Source organism: Gastrolobium bilobum, unplaced genomic scaffold, assembly GCF_033153095.1.
Source record: "Gastrolobium bilobum isolate Gb01-03AN ecotype WA unplaced genomic scaffold, APGP_CSIRO_Gbil_v1 utg2195, whole genome shotgun sequence".
Lineage (NCBI taxonomy): Eukaryota > Viridiplantae > Streptophyta > Magnoliopsida > Fabales > Fabaceae > Gastrolobium > Gastrolobium bilobum.
Window position 1 is genome coordinate 567,801 of NW_026895782.1, and position 20,537 is coordinate 588,337.

General features: G+C 33.5%; 1 protein-coding gene across 1 annotated transcript; it reads right to left on the reverse strand.

The window, feature by feature from the left end:
• Positions 1-18,211: 18,211 nt before the first annotated feature.
• On the reverse strand, positions 18,212-20,501 carry LOC133295938 (uncharacterized). The gene is made up of 3 exons (XM_061494872.1): positions 20,302-20,501; positions 18,819-18,883; positions 18,212-18,737 (listed from the first exon to the last, which is right to left on the reverse strand). Exons 1-3 carry the CDS (start codon positions 20,404-20,406, stop codon positions 18,395-18,397), a joined length of 513 nt encoding a protein of 170 aa, XP_061350856.1. The 5' UTR covers positions 20,407-20,501; the 3' UTR covers positions 18,212-18,394.
• Between the last annotated feature and the right edge of the window lie 36 nt (positions 20,502-20,537).

Consider the following 20,537-nt stretch of genomic DNA (forward strand, 5'->3'; position numbering starts at 1 on the left):
CTTCTTCTTGACATATTTCTTCCTTTTCTTTTTTCCTTTTTTAACTTCAAAATAAAGATCAGAACAATTTTGGCAAAAAAAAAATCTAAATATTATTATTTAAATAAGAAATTATGAAACACAATAGTTTTGAACCAATTTACGAATCTATAATAATTAGTTATGAGGGCGACCAAATAAGGGGCATTGGGGTGTATAGTCCTGCCAAACTTAGACGCGATTCACCCGATAATAATACGTGGCAAAAAAAAATCAACAATTTTGTCGTAAAATTTCAGAAAATCATAACTTTTGACTAAGTTGTCCGAATGAGGTGTTTTTTTATTCCGATATAAATTTTCAAGATCTACTACGCACTGGCGGAAGGGGATTTAGTCAAAAAGTTTTCCTAAAAAATACAACTTGTGTCCCGTTTTACATATTTTATCTTTGCGAATGTGAATGATATTATTTAAGTTGAAGTTTTGTCTCCTACAAACACAGTTTGAATTTGACACAATGATGTCATAATCACAAGAGCGTTTAAACACAGGAGCCCTCGAACCAATATCATGAGTTGCAGCATGTGTCATTGATTTCTTGGCCTAGTTTTCCCACTTTCTTATATCCTCAATAATATTACTTCCTCGTCCCTTCATCATCTATGTCTATTACCCCGTTACAACGGTTCCCCCAACTTCCATTAACCCGAGCCGACAATTTGGCACTCATTTTTCGCCATTGTTAGCCTCTGAACCAACGGTTTTTTCAGCAACAAGATCAGTACTATAGGGCTTTCCGTAAGAAGAAATGTTGTTGTCCTTTGTTGTTTGGGCGCATGTATAAAGAAGAAACCACTCTCATGATTAGAAACATTCTTATGTTGTCATTTTTTTTTTTTGGAAAATTCTGGGAGATAAAATGCCCTTGTGGTGGTACCATTGTTGCAAATTCAAAAAAAATATGGAATTTCTTTTTTACCAAATCCCCTTCAATGAGATGTCATTGCGTAGATCTCGAAAATTTATGTGTAATAAAAAAAATTACCTGATTCGGACACCCAAGTCAAAAGTTATGGCCTTCAGAAGTTTTACGATCAAATTGTTTATTTTTTTATGTCACATGTCAACATCGGGTGAGTCGCGCCGAAATTGGGCACAACCATGCACTCTATCGCGCCTTATTTGGGCGCGACAAGTTGCTATAGATTCATAAATTGATTCCAAAATGCTATGTTTTCGTAATAATATTTTATTTTTTTGTCGAATAATTTCTGTTATTCAAAATAGAGGTCTCTCCCTTATTATTATTATTATTATTATTATTATGGAGGGATGTTTTGATTTTTGTTTTCGATTAGTTTCATCTGATACGGAAAGAGGAAGCATAATTTTGTTTTCTATCTTATTATTTAATATACTCTACATTGTTAACAAATAAAAATATATTGAATGATAATTTCCTTAAAGGATGGCTTGTCCCAAGCCAGGATAAAGGAGGAGGGTTGGGGTCAGGTGTAGCGAACTAACCGTAAAACATAGTTATATTTTTGATATGAACCCTTATAACTTTTTGTTGGGGTGTATCATTCATAGCAACGCATTGCATCGGACCCCGGGTGTAGCGAAAAATGAACTAGGGCCCTTGCTTCAAGGCAAAGCATTGCATCGAATCCTACTAATGTAGTGATAAATGGGCATCTTCACCCGGATGTGCTGACAAGTATGTCAGTGTCCTAACACGCAGATGGGCGATCGTGGCGGGCAAGAAATGCCCAGGGGTTAAGGATGCGATTGAGAAACTGCAACATAGGGACCTTAACGGGTAAATTGAGGGAGTTAGCATATGTTTTTGCTAAAAGGAAAGTGAACATTGTTTACTTGCAAGAAACTAAGTGGGTTGAAGAAAAGGCCAACGAAGTGGAAGATACTAGTTTCAAGTTGTGGTATACAAGTATAAACAAGAGCAAAAATAATGTTGGGATTATGATCGATAGAAGTTTTAGAGTTTAAGTTGTTGACGTCAAAAGGAAATATGACAGGATTATTTTTTTATTTTTTATTTTGGTGTGGTATGACAGGATTATTTTGATTAAGCTTATAGTGGGTGATTTAATTTAGAATATCCTCAGTGTGTACGCCCCCCAAGTTGGATTGCAATTAAACGATAAGAACCAATTTTGAGAAGATTTGGAGGGGTTTTTGAGGGGGATACCATGAGAGGAGGAGATTTTCATAATAGGAGATCTAAATGGTCATGTTGGTAAAAGCAGTGGAGGTTTTGATAGAATTCATAAAGGTTTTGGCTATGGGATGAAAAATAAGGCTGGAGAAGATATCTTGAACATTGCACTAGCTTATGATCTGATGCTAGTAAGCACCTTTTTTTCAAAAAAGAGAGTCACATCTAATCACATATCACAGTGGCCAAAATCGTAGCCAGGTTGATTTCTTTTTGGCTAGAAGAGAATACAGAACCTCTTGTGTTGACTGTAAGGTCTACCCTGGAAAATGTGTCGCTACGCAACATAAGCTGATAGTTCTAGAGGTTCGGTTAAACAAAGTACATAAAATGCGAAACAGTTTTCAGAACCCAGGGATAAGTTGGTGGAAGCTCAAGGGGGAAAACACATAGAGTTCAAGGAAAGAATGCTTTATGAAGGACCATGAGAGTTTGATGGAGAAGAAAATGAAATGTGGAATGAGATGGATATATGTATCGAAAATGTGGGAAGGAGGTGTTAGGAAAAAGCAAAGAGAATGAATTTTAAACAAAGGAAACATGGTGGTGGGATGAAGAGGTGCAGGAGTCAATCAAACCGAAGAAGAAATGCATTAGATATTTGCATAAAAGTCCTAATGATGAGAACTTGCAAAAGTTTAGATTGGCTAGAAAAAATACTAAAAAATAATGCGAGAAGCTAGAGGCATGTTTTTCGTCGATTTGTATAAAAAACCCGGGAGCAAGGGTGGTGAAAAAGGCATATAAACTTGCAAAAATAAGGGATAAGAAATGTAAAGACCTCTCCCAGGTCAGATGCATCAAGGATAAAAAATAAAAAAATAAACTACTTTAACAAGCTTTTTAATTGGGATGGCGATAAAAGCGAGGTGGACCTTGAGAACGCTTATGATGATATAAATAGAAGATTTGTGCCCGGAATCAAAGCACATGAAGTTACAGAGGCTTTAAAGAAGATGAAGACTAGTAAGCTTTGGAATCCGATGATGTCCCTATTGAAGTGTGGAGAGGCTTGGGGGAAGTGGCAATAAAATGGTTGACCAATCTTTTCAATAAGATCCTTCAAACAAATAAGACGTCTAATGTATGGAGGAAAATATGGTTATGCTTATTTACAAAAATAAAGGTGATATTCAAAATTGTTCTAACTATAGAGGCATTAAGCTTATGAGCCATACTATAAAGTTATGGGAGAGAGTCATTGAACATCGTCTGAGGAAAGAGACCAAGGTCTCTGTAAATCAATTTGGGTTTATGCCATGAAGATGTACTATAGAAGCCATTTTCTTGGTGCGATAATTAATAGAAAGATATCGAGAAAATGAGAAAGACTTACATGTGGCATTTATAGATCTTGAGAAGGCATACGATAGGGTTTTAAGAAAATTTTATGGTGGGTTCTTGAGAAAAAAAATAGAGTCTTCAAAGTATGTAGATGCAATCAAGGATATGTATGATGGGGCTACTACATGTGTGAAGGCTTGTAATGGAACATCAAGTTATTTTCTATCACGATAGGTGTACACCAAGTTTCTGCACTAAGTCCTTATCTCTTTACCTTAGTTATGGATGAACTAACAAAAAATATTCAAGAGGAAGTGTCATGGTGTATGCTTTTTGCAGATGATATTGTACTTATTGATGAGACCAAGGCTGGTGTTAATAGAAAACTACAATTATGGAGAAGCATGTTGGAGTCTAAACGATTTACGTTAATCCGGAGCAAGACTGAATATATGAAGTGTGAGTTTTCTCTGACAAAAGATAGAGATCAAGATTCTGTGCATCTGCTTGCACAAGAGGTACTCAAGAAAGATGCTTTTAGATATATGGGATCAATTTTGCAAAAAGGTGGAGAGATTGATGAAGATGTATATCACAGAATCAGAGCAGGATAGATGAAATGACATGGTGCATCTGGGTTCTTGTGTAATCGCAAAATCCCCCTTAGAGTAAAAGGAAAATCTTATAAAACAACATTAAGGCCTGCAATGTTATATTGTATGAAGCTGAATATTGGCCAACACATAAGCAACATGAGCATAAAATGAGAGTAGCGAAAATGAGGATATTAAGGTGGATGTGTGGTTATACGAGGATGTAGATAAGATAAGAATAAAGATATTCGACGGAAGGTAGGAGTAGTATCGACAGCCACATAGATGAGAGAACATAGATTGAGGTGGTTTGGGCACGTGATAATAAGACCTTTGAATGCTCCGATAAGAACAAAAGTTTGTTATCAAGGTAGATTGAAACTTACTTGGGGGAAGGTAGTAAAACAAGGTCTAACTGGTTGGCCCGGAAACTGGCCCATCAATCGGTCTGATTCTTGCAATGGACCGGATATGCTATTGACCCGGTGAACCGGTCGTGAACCACGGTTCAACCGGTGGACCAATTTTATTGCTTAAACCGATTTTGAAAAAAATATTTCCAATGTTGGAGCCGCTGGGATTCAAACTCAAGTCTCATGAGGATGCCCAAGACAAACTTACCACTGGGCTAAGTTTGTTTGTTGGTTAATATGAACCAGTTAATATATATATCATATCATTTAATAGAATTATTTAAAAATGGCATCTAGTGGGAATCAAACCCTTGTTGTGAAGATATAAATTGTAATATTTACCATTATGCTACATTTGGTTCTTGGTTCACTTGCACCATTTAAAATATTTATTATATAATTAAGTATAAAATATAAATTTATATATATATCCGGTTCATGCGGTTGAACCAGTGACCCACTGACCCGGTACCCCGACCGGGTCGATTACCGATTCAGGTTTAATAACATTGCTTAATGAAGTGAAATATAGATTGGCAGATAATGTGTCCTTGGACGGATTGAAGAAAAGCTATAAACATAGTAGAGAGATAGACCCCTTTTTATTCCTATGTTCCATATATGGTCCCTTTCAAATCCTTTTCCTCTTTTCCCCTTCTCATTCTTTCTTTTTTTCCTTCTTTTCTTTTATTTCTTTCTTCCCTTCAATCTTTTTTCTCTTATTTATTTATTTATGTGTTTTTTCCCCTATATTCCTTTTATTTTTTTATTTTTATTTCCTACTTTCTTACTCTTTTTTGTCCTTCTAAATATATTTGTTTTTATTTTATTTTATTAGTTCTTTTAATTGTCTACTGCTATATATATATATATATATATATATATATATATATATATATATATATATAGGAGGGATCTTTTGACTATAGAGTAAGACTTACAAATCTTACTCTTCATCTCAACTGTTCATTTCTGTCCATCTAACTGTTATTATTTATTTGAAATAAATAAATAATTAATTGTTATAGATAACCGTTAGATGGATGGAAATGAATGGTTGAGATGAGGAGTAAGAATTGTAAGTCTTACTCTAGTCAAAAGATCTCTCCCCATATATATATATATATATATATATATATATATATATATATATATATATATCTTTCGTACTTTTCATTTGGGTTCATCTACCACCGACTCCAACTAGTTTGAGATAAAAGTGTTGTTAACTATGTAGCACTGATACCGACACGGGACACGTGACACGATACGACACGACACTCCGACACGTTAATTCTAGAAAATGTTAGATTTCGACACGTTAGGACACGTTTTGATATTAAATAATATTTTTAATTTATGTAGTGTATATTATATTTAATATTCAATAATTTAACAAAAAAATAAATTTAAGCTTATAATATTCATAAATTTTGCAAAAAAACATAAGATATCCCAAATATTTATATTAAACTTAATAAAATGGTAATCGCAATCCAACGAATCTAATAATTGGAACTAAAAACTCAACGCAACGCAACTTTTGAACCTTTTTTTGAATTTTTATAACGCGTGTTGGAGTGTCGGGGAGTGTCGGAAAGTGTCGGACACAACACGTCAGGGTTTTTGAAGTGTTGGTGCTTCATAGGTTGTTAATGTTGATGTTGATGTTGAATTTCCTTAAAGGCCTTATTTTACAAATATATAATTTACAATAATCCTTCCATTATTATTTTTTATGAAATGTAAATTAATTTTATATTTTCAACAACGAAATAGGAAAATAATATAATGAATTCAATATAAATAATATGAATAGAAGAACTAATCATCATGTAGACATAAATAAGGCAGGGTTGCAAGGGAATGCAAATAATCCAAGAAAAAAAAAAAGTAAGAAGAAGAAGTATGACATATCATGATTACCAAGGAATAATTATCACGATAAAGTGGTATGAATTAAAAGTTTACGCTTAGATACCACGATAAAGTGGCATGAATTCTTCACGGAAGTCCTATTACTTTGCAAAATATCAAAAGGGATTTATGAATGGCTTACAAAGAAAAAAATTTAAAAATAATGTAATGAATCCAATTGAAAAATATAAATTATAATAAACATTCTATTGCTATTTTTTTTATGAAACAACGACAACGAGAAATAATATAATGAATTTAGTATAAGTAATATGAATAGAAGAATCCTTTATCATAAGTAAGGTAGGGTTGCAAGCAGTGGAGGAGCCAGCAATGCATTTAAGTCAGTATAAAAAAATACAGCTGGTCTCACGGTTATATAGCTACGATCAAAATGTGACTAATTTTCAAAAAACTTGAAACATGATTTGCTTCTTTTCAAACGTAGCTAAATAAACGTGGCTAAATTAGTCAGTCCCAAGACACTTGCTGGCACTAATGTGGCTCCGTCACTGGTTGCAAGGGAAGAATAATATGTTCCGTAATGCTATAATAGATAATCCAAGATTAAAAAAAAAAAAAAGAGAAAGAAGAAGTATGACATATTATGCTTACAAAGGAATAATTATCACCTGTGGTGAGAAGCGGTTGGATTTTATTGACAAAAAGTGATGAAGTGGTTATTATTCTATGTAGTAATGACGACGATAACAAACAACTTTGGAGAATTAAAAGTTTACGCTCACAAACTATGATAAAGTCGCATGAATCATTCATAAAAGTCGTACTACTCTGCAAAATATTAGAAGGGATTTATGAATGGCTTACTAATTTTCTCAACAATCTCATTTTGTTTATTTAAGATTTATAATCACTAATTATGAAAATCGAAAATTAAATCCCTTATATGGGTAAATTATAATCTTCAAAAGTGATTCATGACAAAAAAAAAAAAAAAACAAGAGGAATAAGATATAGATAACAAATTGTATTCAAAGTTTAGAACAAGTAGTATATGATTAAGAATAAAATAGACAAATAATATAATGAATCCAATTAAAAAATAGTAATTACAATAAGCATTTTATTGCTATTTTTACAGGAAATGTAAATTAACTTTGTATTTTCAATGACAAAATGGGGAAATAATATAATGAATTCAATATAACTAATATGAATAGAAGAACCAATCATCATGTAAGGATATAAGTAAGGTTGACTGCCAGCGAAGAATAATATGTTCCATAACGCTATAATATTATAGGGTTTTATAAAAGTTATGTTGCAGGAAAAGTGATTGTGTTATGTTATAGAGATTCATTTTCCATGTCTTAATTTTTTTTTTTTTGCTTCAAAATGTTGTGTGTGTAGAAAAATTGATTGTATCATGTTACATGATGAATATAAACCCCAATATTATAATAACAAATCAATAATATGTTCCATAACGCTATAATATTATAAGGGGAAAGATCCGGCTTTTTGACCCTTATGACCCTTAATTAATAACTAATTACCAAATTGCCCTTCTTTCAAAACTATTTCGAAAATTTACTCTCCCCAACAAACATAACACCAATCTGCCCCTGTTTGACCGTTGACCACGAAGCCTACCCGGGTAATTTTTGGAAATTTTTATCTACCCGAGTATGTAGGGGTGTACCCGGGTAGAGTTCTTGAATCTGGGAAAATGGTTGAATTATTTACCCGGGTATGGAGCAGTGTACCCGGGTAAATCGCGTCCAGAAACCCCAATATGTATGGGTTTCGGCCATTGTTGCGAGGTATAGGGTTTTTGAAACCCCAAATCTGTCTCTCTTACCCTCTCTAATCCGAAACATCACACATATTTCATCTCATCATTTCAGAAAGCTGAATCTTGGTGGGACATTGAGATTACATCTCCACACTCCCATTTTGTGCTCAAAAATCCGAACCAACCTCCAAACCCAAAACCTAGATCTAATTTTTGTGTGAAAGATGAGTTCAAGTCCAAACATGGTTCCTATAGTTATTTACTACAATGGGAGGCATTTTGAAGGTCCGAACGGTGTCCGATTTGAAGGAAAAACAAAAACGATGAAAATCAAAGTGGGCACTACATGCAATGAACTGAAGGAGAGAATTCTTCAAAAAATGGGGTCAGAAGGCATACATTTCATCCACCGCATGATAGCCAGGTTAGAGACTGTAGTGGATATGGATACAATATACTACATTGGAAACGATATAAATGATGATGAAGATGTGGAGTTCGTAACAGATGCGTTTGTTGAATGAAAAGTATTAAAATATATTGAGATATATGTTGAAGTTGATGTTGGTCAATCTTCATCTTTACCGGTGCATACAACCACTACTGCACACTGTACCGGTCAAGAAGATACAGTTGTACGATCTTCTGCACCTCCTCAGGTAGCATTGGATGAGGATGAAGAGGATGAAGACGAGGACTATGTGGACAGCGAAGATGAGGGAGAACCTGAAAGTGCTATTCCAGAAGGTGATTCGTCAGACACTGACGTGGACGGTAATTTTGAGGATGACATGAGCGCCGTAAGTCTGGGTACCCCAGCCTTGTCACCACTTCATGTCGACCCAGTCAGTAGTGGTAAGTTATTAACATTCGTACATGTCCATTGAGACTAAGACAAGCATGATTACGTATTATTTTTGTGTAGTACTTTGTTTTGTAATGACAATCACTTTACGTATTGTTTTGTTTCCTTGTACCTTAAACTTTATCTTGTATTAGATATGTATTGTGTTGTTGAAATGTATTGTTGAACTGTATTCTTGTGTTGTTGAAATGTATTGTTGAAATGTATCCGTTAAGTTTAGCGAGTCACTCGTTCCGTATTGTGCAATCCGAATGTCTACCATACCCATTCACCCCTTCCCCGAGTCAGTTAAGGTTATTGTATTACACATCAATTACCAAGATGCAAAAAAAATGGATTGAACAGCACCTGCTACTGCATCTGCAACTGGTCTACCCGGGTAACTCGTAATGATATACCCGAGTACATTCTACCCGGGTATACCAGTTCGTGGTACCCGGGTAGACCAGTTGCAGATGCTGTTTTGGCCATTTTTTTTGCATTTTGGTAATTGTTGTGTACTACCTACATACAGTATGACTTGGGGGTGGATTGATTTCATATAAATAGGATGCAGTAATCAAGATGTGCGCCAATCAAAGTTGAACATGAATATTAAAGTACTTTGGGTTGAATTGTTTTCCAAATTAATTATGACAATATTAATGCAAGGTCCCATACTAATGCATAGAACCAACAAGTCTGAACGTGCGCAAAACAAAAATTTCATTCATTCAAATTTTGAACATCCAGTACAAAAACATCCATGCAATGTAGGTAAAGTTCCTAAATGTACCAAAATGACTACATTACATCAAACTAAATCAATGATATGAAACCCTGTGGACACACTAATCCGATGGCGTGTCCTCCCCATTCTCTTCATCCGATTGTGTGTCATCCCCATTGTCATCATCCTCTTCCTCCTCCTGAGTATGGGCACCCTCGCCAATTAAACCCTCCAAGCGTGAAACCCTTGTGTCCAACCGTGCAACCTTTGTGTCCATCTGGTTCCGCCACTTGCTCGTGCTCTGTCTATATCCTCTAAAGTCAGTAGTCAGATCATATATGGATGCCATGACATGATCAAGTGTCCATCCACCCTCAGGAGGAGCTGGTGGTCGCCGACTGCGGGTGGGACGTGTCGGTCTGACATCAACCTCAGCAACGCCATCATCATCGTCATCATCAACAAGGCCTACATCATAAACCATGAAAAGCACATCTTATAAATACCACATTAAAAAATAAACAACACAAAATTGTATAAACTCATAAAGACCAACACATCACCTGCAGGTGCATCCTCCATCTCAGCGTCGTGGTGGAATGGGATCTCAGGTGGTTCTGGTGCCTTCTTCCACGTCCAGATACCCGCTCTGTTCGGTAGGATCCCACACTGCTTCAGGAGTCTCTCACCAAATATAGCATTCCAACCTCTGGCGGTCTTCAAGGTCTCTGTTGCCATAGGCACTCCAAATCTATGCAGAATCTTCTGCACCAGAAATGCAAAAGGCAATTCAGCCTTCTTTGACTTGGCTGCCTTCCACATCAGTATGCATATGTAATGCCTCCAGTTCACCTGCTGACTGTGAAGGAGGGCCCACAGGATGACAAAGTCCCCTTCCAGCACCTTTGAGTGATTATGCGGGCGTTGGAAAATAATATGTGTCACCACATAATGAAGAATGCGAGCAGAAACTGACAAGTTGCTCACAGGATAATGAGCAAAATGACCGGGCTCAGCGTCTGCCCTCCTAGTCTCTGTAACAATGGTCTCCCGGTTATAATCACCAAATATATGATGGTTGTCTCCATCATATAGTGCTGCTCCTGTGACACCATCAAAATCGAACCCCAGTAGCTCCGTCCAGATAGGAGCAGTCATGATGATATCAATCCCGCAGACACGGGAAGTCAGCTCGCCTTGCGAGTAGCCAAGGTTCTGGTAGAAGGCTCTTACCATAACCTCCGAGTATGGGCACCGCATCTCCGCCAGGTGAAGTAAATGTGTCTGCTCAAGAAGCGGCACAATGTCAAAACGCTCTAGGTTGAAGAATGCTGAATCCAGTGATTTCGGTTCGCAGATCTTCCGGGTCATGAAAAACTTCACGAACTTCTCGTGTGAAAGTATGTCATCCTCAAACAAATATCCGAACGTCAAGTCCGAAGCCTGACTCGAAGCAGCCTGGGGCTGAGAGGATGACGACCCATCGTGACGACTCTTGGTTCTTCTCTCGGAATGGGTCACTGGCAGCTTTGAAACGCGTCGAGAGGTCATTGTGTCACACTATTAAACTGAAAAAATAACCAAAATCAGAAATTAGATACATGTTAGGGTTAGGGTTAGGGCTAGGGTTAGATTCAGGGTTAGGGTTAGGGCTAGGGTAAGCGTATGACATAAAAATTGATAAAATAATTCGGACAAAATCAAATGATATAAACGAAAATACAATGAATCAGAACAAAAATCATAACATAATTGAAAAAAAAGAAAAAAAAATGCACCTTTGATCGATTTCAATCGGTAAAAGGCAGAGAGGTTGCAAGGTCCGCGAATGATGATCAGAAACAAGACGAATTGGTGCAAGATTATGCCTGAAATCGCTCAAGAAGACACTCCTCCAGCAGCTCTACTCGGGTACCCCTTTTGTGGGTTTTCGAAATGGGGCTGCTGGGGTATTTTAAAACCCTACCGTCGATGTTTACCCGGGTACACTGCTTCATACCCGGGTAAATAATTCAACCATTTTCCCAGATTCAAGAACTCTACCCGGGTACACCCCTACATACTTGGGTAGATAAAAAATTTCAAAAATTACCCGGGTAGGTAATGGTGTACCCGGGTAGGCTTCGTGGTCAACGGTCAAACAGGGGCAGATTGGTGTTATGTTTGTTGGGGAGGGTAAATTTTCGAAATAGTTTTGAAAGAAGGGCAATTTGGTAATTAGTTATTAATTAAGGGTCATAAGGGTCAAAAAGCCGGAAAGATCCTTTTATAAACTTTTTTTTACAAATTTTTATAAATTAAATTATCTTCTCCCGGAAGAACATAGTGTAGTTTATAAACAAAAAAATTTGTAAATATAACCTGCCCTATATTACAATATGAATAGTCTACCAAAAAAAATTCATAATATGAATAGAAGAACCAATCTGCCGATGGAAACTAGCAACTATAAAACTTCAGAAATTTTGAGTACCTAAATGTAATTCGGTAATTGGTATTGATATACTTATAATAACATGGATAAATCCATTAGCGGACCTGTGCTGTTGCCTCTGTGGGCAAGTGCACGCAGTAATTATTTTAGGTCTGAGAGAGTGATGGGGGAGGACTGAGAAGAGGATAAAGGGATTGTAAATGTGAGGGGTTCTTCTCTTTCTTCTGCTACCCATCATCGTGAAAAATTAAAAGAGAGGGATATAATTTGTGTTTGGAGGGAAGATAACAAATAGGGAAAAATATTAAATTTAAAGTTAAATAAATTTTAGGATGATTAAATTTTATAATTATAAAGATAATTAATTGCTAATTATAAATTAAAATGATATATTTACGCTAATTATAAAAGTTTTGTTGAGAATATATAAATTTATCAATTATTATGTGCTACCTACAAATTTGTAATATTAAGTAATTGATAAGTTATAAAATATGTTATTAAATTTTGATGTAGGATTTTTTTTGGGGTAAAAATTCTGATTTAGAATTTATTTATATTTTTTCTTCAAATCCGAATTACGATTTAGAATTTAATTTAATTTTTATTTTTATTTATTTTTTATAAGGTTTTCGACGAAATTATTTTTCCGTCGAAAATTTTCGACAAAAAATGAATTCTATCTAAAACTTCATAAATATAATTATTTTATGATTTATTTTTATAGTTTTCGACGGAAAATAAATTGCGTAGAAAAATAAATTTTGTCGAAAATTACGATTTATTTTTTATAAAGTTTTCGACGGAATTCGTTTTTCATCGAAAAGTTCATAAATATAATTCCTTTATTATTTATTTTTTAGAAAAATATTTCTTCAGTTACTGCAGATAAGTTATTTACATTTATTCCTAAAATGACGTCATTTTGAGATTGAAATAGTAAAAATTATAATTATAAAAACTATAATAACCCTGAAATAAATTAAAATTACAAAAACACCATGATTTTCGTCCCAAAATGATGTCGTACTGGGCTTAATGCAGATGAGTTATCTACAGTAACTGCAAAAAAAGCAAACTCTTATTTTTTATAAGGATTTTCGACGGAAAACGAATTCGGTCGAAAAGTTCATAAAAATAATTTCTTTTTTGATTTTTTTTATAAGGTTTTCGATGAAATTATTTTTTCGTCGAAAAGTTCAAAAACATAATTTCTTCTTTAATTTAATTTTTATAAGATTTTTGACAGAATTGATTTTTCGTCAAAAATTTTCAACCGAATGTGATTTTCGCCGAAAAATTTATATTTTTATTAAAGTTTTCGACGAAATTTGTTTTCCGTCAAAAAAATTTGACAGAATATTATTTCCGTCAAAAACTTTGATGAAATACGTTTTTCCTCAAAATTTTCATCTTTAATTTCGACAAAATATTTTTCGTCGAAAATTGACATTTTTCTAGTGGTGAATGTATAATCCAAGAAAAAAAAAGAGTGAGAATAAGAAATATGACCCACCATGTTTACCAAGGAATATTTATTCCTTGGTAAGAGTTTTATTAATATGCATCATTTAACTCATGCTTTATTAAAGAAAGAGTTTTTGGAAAGGTTTTGGTATGTTGTCCGTCAAAATGAGTGAGCTGTAAATACAATGTTAAATGATAAAGACAGTCTTAATCTACCTTAATCATAAGATAATTATATTTCTACAAATTATTTAAATATATTAGTAATAACTAAATTACTTCTATCCTATGCTTGAGTATTTATTTTTTCATGGGAGAGAATAATAATAGAGGTAGGATATTTTTATTATTAATTTTTTCTACTACCACTCCACTATCACTTTAATACCATTGAATTCAAAAGTTATTTTTCTTTTATCCCTCTTCATTTTATTTTTTCTCTAATCCAATGATAATTAGCGTGATAATGAAATAATAGTAAAAAAAAATTAATAAAAAAAATATTCTACCTCATAATAATAGACGAGGCATTACATGAAACGGTAATGATTTAATACTTTTAACTCTTCTTCATCAAAAGTTCAGCAGCACTGATATCTATCAAAATATTCATATTAAAATAATAAGGTAAATATTCGCGTTTGGAATAGTTATGTATAAACCCCCTTTAACGTTTGCATGACTTTATATATGACCTGTTAGTGTTAATTTGTAGTTTCAAAATTAAATTATATTTAAAATTATCATTATGATTAACTCTGTGTATTAACATTATCAATATTAATTCTTCAAGGCAGATTAATATATAATACAGAACATATATTGAAGAAATGGAAGTGCATGTAAATGGAACTCTGGAAATATTGCTCCACGTGCATAGCCATATAAACCAGAAAAGGCACAACTATATTAATATATTTTTTTTCTATTTATAAAAGTAATTTTGTAACTAATTTTATAATATGTTTAAAAACTTTATTAATTTGTTTGAATGAGTAATTAAATTATGCATGTTATATATCATTGTTATAATTATTCATATGATTATATTAAAAATTACTCATTAATTTGTTATCACAAAATGGAAAGTTTTAATTCTGGACGTTAAAGTAAATTTTTTATTTAATTTCATGTATACAACTGCATGAGAGACACTGCAAGGAATTTGGACCCATCTATGATAGCCCAACCTGAACAAACATTCCCATGCTTGCAGCTGCAAGTACCAGTTCATGATTGCCATGTGTGCAGTTTTGTCATCAGTATTAAACAAGGATGGGTAATCTGCAGTGGTGAGTTTTGTGAAAAGTTTTTAAAAGATGTATTTATAGTATGAGATTTTTTTTTCTATTAGATGAAAAATTGAAACTTTATTAACATGAGAAAATATTTTCTCATATTTTCTTATATTAGTGAGCTTTCAATTTTTGTGTAGTATTTTTTTTAACATATGTGGGTCCTATACAAAATGTGTCTATAGCATGAGAAAAATTTACATAAAAAAATTGAAACCCTATTAGTATATGCAAATTCATGGGTTATTATAATCTTTCTAATTATTAACAGTTCTAGATAGAGGTGGCAAAGTGGGTGGCCCGTCCCGTCCCGCCCCCATCCCACAATCAATTAGGGTGTAAATGGATTAGGCCGGCCTACAAGGGCCTATTGCCTAGTATATATTAGGCCAGACTTGATCTATTACTAATAGTAAAATAGAACAGATTTAGGCTTTTAAAAAACTCTATTTAGAAAATAAGTCATAGGCTTTTTAGGCATATAAGCCTACAGGCCGGCCTATATCATATTATTTATTTTAAATAAAATAAATAAAATTATTATTTTAATAATTTTGAATAATAAAGTAATATAATTTTAGTTATTCTTTTAATTGTTGAATGTTTAATAGGCTTAAATAGGTTAACAAGTCATGCCAAACCCAATATTTTTTACACATGTCTGTCTAATTTAAGCCAAAGTCTAGCCTATTTACACCCCTACTATTAACCCACCAAAAATGAGTAAGCTCGCCCCACTCTACTTTTGAAAGTGAGCTGAAAAATTAGGCCCACCTTGCCCCGTTTAGCGGGCTGGGTGGGTTAGCACGTCAACCCGAACCTATTTTACACTGACATGTCTCGTCCTGTCTATGCCCGTCATCAACCCGCATTGTTTGGCGAGTGGGACAGGTTGGCCCGCTGAGCCGAACCCATTTTGTCCGCTCTAATTCTAAATATGCACTTTGTTCCACCAAACAAAATGTTAATATTAGTGTTATAAAAAAAAAATGTTAATATTAGAAATATAATATAAAATTACAAAATTATTTATTTGTCGTTAAGCTTCTGGAAAATTAATTGTTTGATTTGATATCAAAATCTATATGACAAAATGGTAGTCCAAAGTTTAATCGTTGTTGTCGTTATCCTTTTAATAAATATTATAAAAAAAATTTAGCATAGGTAAATAACTTTATATATTATTTTTTCTTTAAACTCAATAAACTCTTATATAAAGAAATATGTTAAAAAATAATATAAAATTATTCACCTAAGATCACCAAAATTGATATAACATCACTTTTTTTTGGATAACCAAACCTAATTATCTTTTCAAGGTGAATCAAATCTCTTCAGTGTCTCCACAGGTTCACCTCTTTGAGCTGTCTATAAGACTCATCCGAAGTTTGGGGTCGTGGTATGAAATTATGATATTTCTTGCTCTTCCCCAATATGGCATTTGGTGAGACTCGAACCGTGGTTCTTTTCGTTATCTTGCTCAGTCACTCTATAACCAACTAAGCTGCCCAACTTGGGAGAAGACTTTTGGTGCTCCTGAACCACCAATTTTTCAATAGTCCAAACCAATAAAAATGTGACAACTAATTAGGAGAGATGAGAGAAAAGAGTAAAAGAAAATTTTATACAAGTGTCACTCATTCAATGAAAAGATCATATGGGGATAAGAGCACTAACCGCCGGCCAATTGTGGTGATAAAAATATATCAGTTAGACTGCTGATGGTATAAATATAAAATTCTTTATTTTTTTAATATTTTATTTTAAATAATTATGACATTGTGTAATAAAATTTTAATAAAATTAATTATTAAAGATTAAATTAAAAAAATCTTTAATGTTATTTATTTTGAAATAATTTAAAAATTATCTTAATTTTTTTATTTATCTAAATGAATATATTTAAAAATATTATAACTATTTTTGTAATAGCTAACTAAATTATTTATTTGATAATATTATAACAATATCAAATAAAAATAAATAAAATAAAATATTGTTTGACTTAAATTTATTTTCACAAAAAAAATATAAGACCACAAGATTCAAACACCTATCATCTAATGAATTTAATTCAAATATATTTTTAAAAAAAATTCATTTATTTTTATAGTGAATCAAAGACTTAAGTGATACATTTAAATAAATGAATTTTATATATATACAATCAGAATAATATTTTTGCAGTTACTGCAGATAAGTTATCTACATTTATTCCTAAAATGACATCGTTTTAGGATTGAAAAATTAAAAAATTATAATTATAAAGACTATAATAACCTGAAATAAATTAAAATTAAAAAAATATCATGATTTTCGTCCCAAAATGACGTCGTGTTAAGCTTACTGCAGATAACTGCAGAAAAAACGAACTCATATACAATAAGAGGTCTAGTGATATTGATGTTGCTTTAGTTTTTATTGTATTTCCAAAAAAAGAGGTCTAGTGATATATTTTTATACGTGGTACTTTGAAACTATAAAAGGTTAAATGATGCATATTTCTAATCACAATGGGTTTAATTGACAAATTTGAAACCACACAATCACAAGAGGTGAAAATAAAGTTATTCCTAAAAGAATTAATGTGACACATGCAAATATGATTATCGCACTAATTTATTAGCAACTTGTTAGGATATTACTACAATGCATATTATTTATGCTAAGTCATTTTTTATGACGTTGTCTATCGTCGGAACTACCGAACATATCTTGAACAAAATTAAGACGAGCTTAGAGATCCCCTCAACCGCATATACCCATAGATTATTGGCAAAATGTTGTAATCCCTAGAGTAGGATTCTTATGGATGGATGTTTTCTCAGAGTGAAATATTAGTAGCACATTCTTTTGAAAATAGTTTTTATTATTAGACAAATTTTACGTTAGATCCCCTAAAATTCATTCCACAATAAAGATATATGTTAAGCAAAATGTGTCAGAAGTTTTACTACTAACGTTCCTCTTCTCAATTATAACTATACATAAATTCTAATTTAACTATATTTGAATTAAGGAGTTGAAGGTAGAGTGCACTCCCATCCCAATCAGCCATAGCATTAATATTGCATAATAGTCTACTCACATGAAAGCCAAAAGACTAGTGATTGAGAAATAAGGGACATAAATTGCACCTAACTTCGGAGGGTTAAATAAGCAAACAACCAACGATCAAATAGAGCAATCATAAACAAAAATCACAACTTTTTAAAGCAATTAAGAATTGAATTTTTTTTTTTGAAAAATGACACTGACGATAATAACTGGCCGTAAGTAGGTAAAGTAGAAATAATGAGAAATATTAATATAACAATTATCATCCTTGACATAAAAATAAAGCAAGACAGGTTTACTCAAGAAGGTTGCTAATTTCTCTGTCCTAATCACTAAGCTAGATCAAATGCATTCTCTGAAAATAATTTCCAACAAATATAATTCTCACTTTCTCTTCTTAGATGGTGGCTGTGGAGTCTCCTCTTCGTCTTCGTCCTCTTCATCCTCCTCATCTTCCCCATCTTCCCCATCATCTTCATCTTCATCGTCGCCATCATCGTCATCATCCTCATCCCCATCATCACTTCCTCCTCCACCATTAGCCGCAGGATCATCTTCAGGATCCCCCCCTTCTTCCTGGCCTTCGTCACCTGAGTAGTCTTCCTCATCTCCATCATCATCGTCATCATGTCCATCCTCATCATTGTCATCCTCATCATCCTCTGTTTCACTGTCCTTGTTTTTAAGGTAAGCATGTTTCCTCCCACAAAGATCTTCTAAAGGAAACCTGTCCAGGATTTAACATACATCACTATAATTAATAACAACTGTATTACCTTTAAATGAGGTACAATAGTTTATTCTTTACCTTCCATCCGTTAAGGTCAAGTTTTGTGACACTGAACTAGTGATATTAGTCAGCAGATATCCAATCTGGGGGGAAACAAACAGAAGTAAATAAAAAATAATTACTGAATTCAACGCAACAGATAATAAATGCCAATGATATTCTTGTTTAAACTCATCAAATAGATCTTAAACCAACAAAACCCATGTCATACAGATAAGGACACTTATTAGTTATTACAGCAGTTTTAAGATTTGTACAAATTCAAGAAAGAAACAAAGTGAAAATTATAGCTTTCAAATACAGCTTGTAACTTATCAACAGTTTCTCTCAAGTTTCAAATCCTAAGAGAGAAATTGAACTGTTGGACAGACAGAACAACTAATGGATACAAAAAAACAAAGATTGCTCTTTTCAAAAAAACACATAAACAAAAAAAGGGAAAAAGTGGATCATTGTTATTTTGAACTGATGTATTGTGTGGTTTTTCTTTACCCAGGTTGTTTCTTTTACGACATAAGGAGAATTTCTTGATCTTCTTGTTCAGCACACTTCCTTTCTTAATGAATTATTAATTTTGTCTGCAATAAGGAGAACAAAGAATCACAAAGAATGCCCCTTTACTAGCCATGGAACGTAAAGCTACAGACAATGTCCAATTTTAATGTTGAAAAGTTTCAAAACTGCAAAACCAAGCATGCTCATAAGGCAGAGTGGCAGACACCACCCATGTAAGAGTCTACTTTAGCAAACAGTCTCAACATCTGTCCAAACTCCCAAATCTTATGCTGGACCCCCTCTATACTTCTTGGAGGCAGGTTATATTTACAGCCTTCTTTTCCGTACAACAATTTTGTTATTGTTAGATTAAAATCAAATGAACTGCTCTCGTTGATGTCATTTTGTTACCGTTATTTCATCTAACAAATACAAAAATAGTTGTATGTAAAAGATTATAAGTATAATCTTTCTCTACTTGTTGGGATGGAAATAGTTTGTACAAACCAAAACAAAGCAACTGATAGCATATTTACTCATGACAAACAGCACAGATACAACAAGCACCAAAACACATCATGTTGCAAATAAATCCGGAAGCACACCAACGGTACAGCAATCAAGGGCAAAAAACACTAAAAAAAAAAAAGGGCTTCAGCAATAAATGGGAAACACATTTTACTTACATTCAATACAGTTACATGAAATACAATTGTAAACAAACCCTACAGTTTATTAGCAAAAACATTCTAAATGCCAACAAAGTGGGGGGGGGGGGAGAAAAAAAAAATTCCATGTTAAAACCCAACTAAGCACGCCTTTCAGCATAGAGCAATATTGTTCCAAGCAAGAAAATCGCTGAAACAAAAAAAAAAAAAAAAACCCTATTGCCACGAAAGCTAACCTAGTTAACTTGCTAAACCACTCAGAAAAATCATGGAATTAAAGGGGAAGATCATATGAGAACAAAATAGAATGAAAAGACAGGATTTTGAGAAAGGAATACCAGAGCGAGAGATTGGGTTGCCGCAAGAAGAGTGTCGGCGGCTACAGCGTGGAGAAGAGAGGGAATCTCCATGACGCTGAGAATTGGAACCTCAACAACCTCCATTGCCAATACAGTGTCACGCGAGAGACGAGTCAATGAGTTTGGTCCGAAATCTGATTCCTGATTCGAGTAAACCCCACACTCTCCACCGATTTAGGGTTTTTGTGAACGAAATTGCTATTGCCACCTCTAAT

Excerpts from the sequence above, each read along its gene's own strand:
- LOC133295938 (XM_061494872.1), bottom strand. The coding sequence starts at position 20,406 with ATGGAGGTTGTTGAGGTTCCAATTCTCAGCGTCATGGAGATTCCCTCT. Across the intron at positions 18,884-20,301 it reads CAACCCAATCTCTCGCTCTG|ATTGGATATCTGCTGACTAA; the intron begins GTATTCCTTTCT and ends GTTTCCCCCCAG. Across the intron at positions 18,738-18,818 it reads TTGACCTTAACGGATGGAAG|GTTTCCTTTAGAAGATCTTT; the intron begins GTAAAGAATAAA and ends AATCCTGGACAG.